The sequence below is a fragment of the Bemisia tabaci genome, chromosome 2 (assembly GCF_918797505.1).
Source record: "Bemisia tabaci chromosome 2, PGI_BMITA_v3".
Taxonomy (NCBI): Eukaryota; Metazoa; Arthropoda; class Insecta; order Hemiptera; family Aleyrodidae; genus Bemisia; species Bemisia tabaci.
The window spans coordinates 26,666,218-26,675,134 of record NC_092794.1 but is presented as its reverse complement, the minus strand read 5'-3'; the positions used below and the strand labels follow the sequence as shown (position 1 = coordinate 26,675,134).

At 44.2% G+C, this 8,917-nt stretch overlaps 1 protein-coding gene across 1 annotated transcript; it reads left to right on the top strand.

Annotated features, from left to right (window-relative positions):
• Positions 1 to 1,981: 1,981 nt before the first annotated feature.
• LOC140224035 (uncharacterized) lies at positions 1,982 to 6,891 on the top strand. Its single transcript, XM_072297044.1, has 3 exons — positions 1,982 to 2,054; positions 2,630 to 4,098; positions 6,324 to 6,891. Exons 2-3 carry the CDS (start codon positions 3,197 to 3,199, stop codon positions 6,874 to 6,876), a joined length of 1,455 nt encoding a protein of 484 aa, XP_072153145.1. The 5' UTR covers positions 1,982 to 2,054; positions 2,630 to 3,196; the 3' UTR covers positions 6,877 to 6,891.
• The last annotated feature ends 2,026 nt before the right edge of the window (positions 6,892 to 8,917 follow it).

Below are 8,917 nucleotides of genomic sequence, written 5' to 3'. Positions count from 1 at the left end.
ACTGCGTAATGCTCTCTTGAGCACTTGTCATCGAGCCCCTTGTCTACGTCTTTTGGACATGGGCATTGCAAATACTCCAAGTGATGCACCGTTCCGGACGCATTTGCATTTTGGACGTTTACATGATTTTATGTTCGAAAGTGAAACTCATACTCAAAGTCAGGTCCAGTTGTTTTTTTATCTGTGGAAGTAACTACGAGTATACGATGGAAATAGTTGGACCTGGCACCTTAGAAATCTGAAAATGTCCATTTGACTTACCCCTCCCCCTGAATAGAGGCAAGCCCTCGTGAAATTTTCCAAAAACAGATTTTTATCGACTACTTTTTGGATTTTTTTTCTTTTCTCCCATTATGAATGATTTATGATGCCCCCCCCCCCCCCTTAAAGATAAATTTTTGCATCATAGACTCCAATTTCTTGAAACGATGCTAGGCTCACCACTGTCATTCTCCTTTGAAAATGCTAGTGTGAAAGGAGTAGGTTTTTTCTTTTAATTTTTGAGCACTACATGAAGCCTGTAGAATTTTGCAGCCCTCTCTGACACTTTCCCCAACATTCTTTGGATTAGTTTCCGGATTGTACAGATTTGAGAAAACCTCCAAGAATAGTAAGGGAAAACATCAGGGAGACGTAGTTCATAAAATGAGTAGTTCATAAAATTCATTACTGCCTCCAACGTTTTGCTAAATCTCCAGGGAGGAAAATTTCATTTTTTTCTGAGCTGTTTCCAACTTCTCTCGCAAATTTTTTGAAGCTTTTCCTCCTCTTAACATTCTCCAATTTTTTTCTTCTGTCCGTTCCACGAGCACTGAGGAAAAAAACTTGAATTACAGGGACTGAACTTCGGTTCACATGGAGCACCAAAGATTCTCAATTCAGGTGACCGAAATTTTCGATCATAGTAACTAAATTCTATATGACTGGCTGTGAAAACCGAACTTAAGGGTTATATAGACATACCGTCCGTTCTGGGCTCAAAGACCGCAAGTCCCGGGTGCTGGACTCCAGCAGCTGGAGCCGTAGCCTCGACTGCTCCGGGTTCAGTGGCCAGAGCAATAGGTGCTGTGCCCGCAACTCTAGGCCTCTGCTTTATAGGGATGGCGTTTTTTGCGAATAAATCGATTTCGGGAAATCGATTTGATTTTTGGTAAAAAATCGATTCGATTTTAAAATCGGATGGAAAAATCGATTTCAGAAAAAATCGATTTTAGAACACTTAAAAATCCAAGTGCAGCGCCAAAAACACGCATAACCCTTACTAGACCCTCGAAAAATTGATTCCGATTTTTAATCGACCTCGAAAAATCGATTCCGATTTTCAATCGACCTCGAAAAATCGATACGATTTAATAGATTTTTCGGCGCAAAAAATCGATTTTTCAAAAAATGAAAAAAAAATCGCCATCCCTTCCTCTGAATCCGGAGCGTACGGTGTGTCTATTCATCCGGCTTTCACAGCCGGAGTTTTTCTTTCCATAAGTGCCCAAAGTGGCAACTAAGAGCGACATCAAATCGGAGTCGATTAAGATCCAGCAAATGCGTCAGGTGAGTCCAAATCAGAAATCGAGTTAATATTTAAAGAAAGGGATTGTCTCGCGGCGTGTATAACCGCGCGTTTCGTTGGTCGTGTCGCGGCGCACTGTGGGTTGAGTCGATTAGAGAGGCCGGTCACGTAATTTTTTACTAAAACTGCAAGTTTTGATGTTTATTTCGTCACATTTTGAATTTTAAGGGGTGCATCCAGAAGAAAATTTCACGAGGAAACCAATGGATCCACTTTTAAAACCTCAAAAATTTGTATGGAGGGCGTTGCGAGCTTTTAAAGTTTCCAAATTTTTTCCGACCTCCCCCATTGACTCGATCCATTGTGCGGCGCGGGAGGGCGCCACATTCAAAGCGAGCACCCGCGAGACGCAAGTACCCCCACCTCGCGCCTCGCCGCTTCGTGGTCTGGTGTGCTGTGTTCTCCAATTAGTACTTCGCGTGGCCCTTCAGATCGCTGCCAAGACAGCCTCCGAGCAACAGATCACTGCTCCATCTCTACATCTTTTGTTCGTGACTTTTTCCGCTTTTATTTCCTTCTTGTTTCTTTTTTTTAAATCCCAGTTGTCTCGAGGTATCCTCCGATGTTGGTTAGTGTTTAGAAGTCTCCACTCTGAAGTGGTCCTCGAGACATAATTTTATTATTTTTTGCTCTTTCACTTCGACGGATTTTTTTTACTTCGTGAAGTGATGTTTTTCGATTGCGTGGTCCTCCTTCGCCGCAGGAACCCCCGGGCACACTAAAAAAAATCTGATTGTTCGATATCTTTTTTCAAAGGACCTGATCAGTTAATGTAATTGTGTTCCATTTTTAGTTCAAGCATACAACTACCCCCCCCCCCCCCCTCTCGAAAGTGGTGTATTTCGATCGAGTGGTCGCCACACTACCCCTGCGCAATATTTTACCGACAATCGAATTTTTAAACAAAATTGAGTTTTCAAGTGCGGTTTTGCGAATGGTTTTCTGCCCCTGCTTGTTTATGTCTCGAATAATTTTTTTTCTGAAGGTGGTGTGTTTCGATCGGAGTGTCTATCTCGCGCACTCTAGCCTCCTTAGATCTTAAAAGGAATTATATTTTTGCAGGTTGCCTGCTTCCAGTAGTGTGTTCCCGTCCGGCATGTGACTTAGACATCTCCAACACTATTCCTGTAAATATAAAACGATGCTTTCATTGAATTTCACTCGGGCAGTGTTTAGAATAATGAATCGATGAATCAAATTTAACGCACCTCTAGAAAGTGCGTAGTGCTTACACACGTCGATTCCCCCTGGCTAGCAAATTATAATGCAATTTCATCAGTCTTCCGAGAATCGTAATGTTCTCATCGGAGTTCGCATTTTATGCCGTCAATTCTTCAGCTGTTGCCGTTTCGAATTTTGAACTCGGACATATTTATATTTTGTGCACGTCCTCGCAGTTTCGTGATCGCTGTCATGCGAAATTCCGCGAAAACGATCTACGCACGGAGACCCGGTATCTAGCAGCTGAATCCTCGCCACCGAGTCCTGTTTACATCCAACGACTCCTGGCATTTTAATTTTTCATTTTTTTATTCGTTGTTTCTGCCCTATGCTAACCCGAGGAAAAGTTCCCCGCGCGATCCACTCTGGTGGAAATTAAACCGGTGTCTGTGACCTTAAACTATCAATATGTATAAATTAGTCGGAACGTACCTGCCGCTCTTTCTGTGCAGTTTCTGCTTGTGCAAGTACTCGGTGAGTTCGGATACAACCGCTATTGGAAATTCAAGATTCCATGCGGATTACGACGCGTCAGCTGAAGGAAATGATTTCTCGGAATGGAGGGAGAAGGGAAATTTTAGGACTTCCCCGGCTCGGAAAGTTCGTGAAAGTTCGGTCGCGATATGTCCCAAAACAAACTCCAGTTGCGCAATGAAGTTTGAAGGAAACGTACTCTCGTCAGAGGTGAGCAGCATGGAAAAAATATTTGAATCCGATGACTTGAATTCGGAAAAATCGCTCGTTGACGTCGAGGGAAACCGGTTGACAGAGGGCAAAAACCTGGTGCGAAGCGAGCTCTTTAGTTCTGTAGACGATGAGAAGATACTCACATCGGAGGACAGCAGTATTGAACAAATTTTCAAATCCGAAAGTAGTACTGTTGAGATCAATTTGAATCGGGGAAACGGCGGAGGCGCAACGCGGAAAAACGAAATGGCAGTGGATATCGATGACAACTTCTGGAATATCGATTTCGGGTCAGGAAACTCGCCCGGTTTGGAGTCCGTCACCAACGAGGTTAAGCAGAAATCTAACGATGTCCAACAGACAAGCGAAAAACCACCCCAGATGAATCATAAGTTGCGGCATAATACCACTCACAACGAACGATCGGGGACTATGAAAAGCATCGAGGATGTCCCGTCGCAAAAGCTGAATGAAGTCCGAACGTCGCCTGCGAGTGTTTTAAAAAATGTCGAATTTGTCGATGGATCGGACTTAAAACCGGCTCAGATCTACGTGAACAACACTGAAAAACCAACGAAGCCAAGGAAGAAGGGTGGCAAGAGGAAACATCCGCCCGGTGAGAGGTATTTTAGAAAAAAATTATCAACTCAATCTATACTTGGACCAAATTTTGGAATGAAGAATCACTATTTCTGGCTCATTTCAGAAACGACATTTATACCATTGGTTTCTCTATGCAGAAAGGCGCTTTTATGGAAGAGCCAGAGATAGTGTATCTTTATCGCAAAATGTAATCCACTTGCGCTAATTTTTCATTCATTCATGAGCTGCAGCTGGAGTGCTGGACACATGAATTGAGGGACTTTGAAGACAAAACGCATAGGTGCGGTTTTTGATATTTCATAAAATACGTGTTTTTAGTTTTAAAATTACATGGATTCTTCATGGCAGAGGAAAGTTCAAACTCACTTTTTGATTGATAAAAATTAGATATTAGTAGTGAACTTTTCACTGAATATAATTTAAGACTAGTTTTTGTTGAAATCATTAATATCTCAATTTTTTTCAAATACCTACTTCACTTATGTGCCTTGTCCTCCAAGGCCCTCAATGGAGCTCTTGCGTGTGACAGGAATTTGCGATTTAAGTACTGATTTCTATGTAAAATTTCGAGAGAAATACGACGGCGCCACTGGTTATTTTCTCTGCTCCTGAACTCAAAACAAGCTCTCAAAGTTGTTGTCGTAATGAAGGGGATATCCCTCGCTATCCTGAGAGTCCATCCTCAAATCAAGTCAAACTCTCCATGCAAAGATAGAGAGCAAATACATTAGCAGGGTTACCACATTGTTTGAGAACTCCAAAGTTGGAACCACGGCAACCTTGCTAATGTTTTTTCTCCTTATCATTCGCATGAAGAGTTTGACTAGATACAGAGGTGGACTCACAGGAGTCGCAGGATAGCGTGGGATATCCCCTCAACTTTACGAGCTTTTTATGAGCTTTGGAGTTCGTTTTAGAGAAAACCAGTGGAACCATCTTTTTCCTGGAAAATATATTTTGGCCTCAATTACCATGCAACGTTAACGTTAAGTAAGTGGATGCCACTTCAACAGTTAAATTGTGATTACGAGCAGAGAAAGCGGGTGGAGCCGAGATTCTACTATAATCATCGTAAAAGCGAGGGTTCTTTTTTCAGCGTGCTTTTATAGGCGGAACAAGGAATTTTTCATGGGAGGGCGGAGGGGCAGCAGGGCCCCTCATACTTACCAAAGGGGTCTGCGGGCCGATTATTGAAATTTAGTGTTTGTCGGGCGGACATAGATGACATGGGTTAAATGACGAGGCGTGATTGGTCGGCTATGTCTTATCGCTGCTTTGTCGTGCCTTTGACAGGTGGAATGGACGACATACTGTCGGAAACTTAAGAGGTACCGATAGCTTCGCGTGAGTTCAACCCGACATAGGCACGACAAAGCAGCGATAAGACATAGCCGACCAATCACGCCTAGCCATTTAACCCATGTCATCTGTGTCCGCCTGACAAACACAAAATTTCAATAATCGGCCCGCTGGACGCACAAAAAGACACCTCACTAGAGAGGATCTGCGGGACTCCCCCGCTCCAAATGAGAGTTTGGGGAATTCCTTTAGCATCACAGGGGGTCCATGGGGTCCCCACCCCCCCTCCGATTGAAAAATTCAAACATTTTAAGAGTAATTCTGAGCTGTTCTCGCCGAAAAATTGATCCAATTAAAATTTCAAAGATTAAAAATATGTCACGCTCTCAGCAAAATCCCGCTCATTTCAGAAGAGGGACCACGTAGATTTCTGGGGGGGCAGGCCCTCCCGGCCCCGCCAATCTCCCACCCATGCGTGCTTCGTACATTTGGACTATTTCTGTCGAATGGAACTAAGCGCCATCGGGGAGGAAGGTAGAGGGGGGCTTGGATTGGCGGCGGAACCGGGCGTCGGGCTCATTCCGTTCCTATACTCGCAATGCTTTTCAATGGCGCTTAGTTCCGTTTGACAGAACGCGCTATCCGGCATTCTAAATTCCTCAAAAGGAACGCAAATTGGCGCTTATAGCCCACGCCACAAAAAGTAGCGGGTGAGGGGCGGAGACAGTCGGCCGATCTAGTCTATCGTTGAAGGGTTGAAGCGCAGGTATTGGCCCAGTCGTTACCCCGTTTCAACCACCTGCGCTTCAACCCTTCAACGATAGACTAAACCGGCCGACTGTCTCCGCTCCTCACCCGCCACTTTTCGTGGCGTGGACTATAGTTCCGTTTGGCAGAAATACGTCCATTTCAAAGAGTAAAAAAGTTGCCGTCTTAATGATTACAGGCACCCGGGCAGACCGAGCCAATCTGAGCAGAAATCAACCCTCGAGGCGGAGTCTCCAAGCCACGGAAGCAACATCACTCCTTCAACCCCGTCTCGAAGCGAAGAGGGTGCCTTGACGTCGAGCGCCCCCAAGTGGGCACGGAGCGACGTCAGAGGGAAGAAAGCCCGGAGCGGGGGGCTGAAACGCGAGAAGCGGAAGCGGAAAGACTCGAAGAGGAAGAAATCGGTGATCCATCCGAACGGGTTGTTCGACACGACGTTGTCAGCGGGGGTGGGGGCTCCATCGGCGATGGTGGCGTCGACGACTGGGGGCGGGGGCGGGCGACCGGGAGCCGACGGAAGGAAGAACTGGCGGCGGTTGCCGGAGGGCACGGCGGGGTCGGCGTCGTTGGCGTTCGTGTTCGACTCGACCGGGTCCATGTGGGACGACCTGGCCCAAGTCAAGCACGGCGCCGTCAAGATCCTCGAGACCATCCGCGAGCGCGATCCCACGCTCGTCGCCGACTACATACTCGTCCCTTTCCAAGATCCCGGTAAGTCACCCTTGGGTTAAATAATCGTGCGGAATCTTAGAAACGCCTTCAAAACGGTAAATATCGACGGTGAAACTACCAAACCACGTATCTCGGTTTGCGACGTCGCAGACTTCCTGTCATACTTTATTTTTTAAATGAAAAACTTCTTAACGTCCAGTCTTGAAAATTTCTGTGATTTTTCCTCTTCGTGCGGAGAAAATTCTGTGAAAATTTCAAGGAATTATATTGATTTGGTCTACTTCAAAAAAATAAAATGTGAGCGTAGATTTTTAAACACCGCAAACGAGATACGTGGTTTGGTAGTTTCACCATCGATATGCAATACCACTACCGCCGCACAGTGGATCGAGGCAATGCTGCCGTGGAAAAATTTTCATAACTTTCCTCAAAAATAAACATTTTATAGAAGGAAATTTGACAACTCTCGAATGTTCATACGGCGTTCTTCCTTAGCACGGCAGCATTGCCTCGATCCACTGTGCGGCGGTAGTGGTATTGCATATTCACCTTTTGAAGGCGTTTCCAAGATCCCGGTAAACCCTTGGCTAAGATAATCATGCGGAATCTTAGAAACGCCTTCAAAACGGTGAATATGCAATACCACAACCGCCGCACAGTGGATATCGAGTCAATCAGAGAGGTCGAATGTGACATTTTTTACTAAAAATGTTTTGTATGCTTATTTCGTCACATTTTGGACTTTGAGGAGTGTATCCCCTAGAAAATGTCACGAGGAAACCAAGAGTGTCACTTTTAGAACTTCAAAGTCTTGAATGAACAAAGTTATAAACGTTTAAAGTTTCCAAATTTTATCCGACTTCCCCTATTGACTCGATTTTTCGTGCGCTGTGCCTGAGTAGCTATTCAGGGTGTCTAGCGATCGGGAAAACCGGGAGAGCCGGGAAATGTCAGGGAATTTTTTTTTTTGTGTGTCGGGGAAATCAGGGAATCCGTAAAAATTCGGCATGTCAAGGAATTTCATCTTTCAGGCGATTTTCGTGTCAGGGAAATTGAAATACACGGTTTCTTTCGAAAGTCGCGAATTTCACTCTCGTGGAGATTTCGACCAAAATTTAACCCAGAATTTCTGCTGTAGTCTTTGAAATTTTAAAAATGAGGCAAAAATATTTTGCATAAGTTTAGGCACCGTATTTTGCTCCATTTATTACATTATATGTATATTCCTAAAACATGAAAAAATTCTTACTTGTCTTCCTTTTTGTCAGGGAAATGTCAGGAAATTACATTATTTTTTCCGTCTGTCAGGGAATTCAAATTTTCTCCCGGTTTTTTGGTCGTTTTTGGCAGGAAAATCAGGTACAAGCAGGGAAATTTTTTTGTTGAAAATTTCTAGACACCCTGTATCTCACGCGTATTCAGGCGCCATTCAATGAATCTACATTGGACCCGGTGAAATTGGACGTATTTCTGCCTAACGGAACTATTAGGCCAGAGCATTAGGACGTGAGCCCTGTAATGCATATTGCATACATTCTTAAGGGAGGGTCTCAGGGCTCATGTTTAAATGCATAATAGTTCCGTTTGACAGAAATACGTTCAATTAATGGAGTTTCTTCCGCTGAGTGCATCAGGAGCAGTTACGTTGCAGTGAATGTGAAAACCTTTACGCACAACTACGAAGCATTTAGAAAATAAGGAAAATTAGCTCCGTAACCAGGAGAATGGATCACCAGATAAGGTACGACTTTATGCATTCTGGTGTATGTCTCATCATGGGAGTTTCACGTAGAACACAAATTGCAAAATGAAAATTGTTGAAAGTAACTCATAGAAAAGGTATTAACGTTTTCCAATGTATAAATTCAAACCTGCCACTCATGAAAAACATAATTTTCAAAAGATAAATGGGATTCTAACGGTACCGTGGCGGTCTTAGCAGAATGAAAATATGACAGCGACAATATCGGCGCTTCGACTCAGCTGTAGCACGCTGTTTACATTTCGTACACAGATTATGGCGAGGAACACTGCTCCACCAAGGAACCTGTTGAAACGGTTGTGACACGCTATTTGATTCAGGCAGACTGCGATTTTTCA

Bases quoted from the DNA above. Each gene is read 5' to 3' on its own strand.
- LOC140224035 (XM_072297044.1), top strand. From the start codon at position 3,197: ATGTATAAATTAGTCGGAACGTACCTGCCGCTCTTTCTGTGCAGTTTC. The intron at 4,099-6,323 runs GTATTTTAGAAA...TAATGATTACAG, and splicing joins AAACATCCGCCCGGTGAGAG to GCACCCGGGCAGACCGAGCC.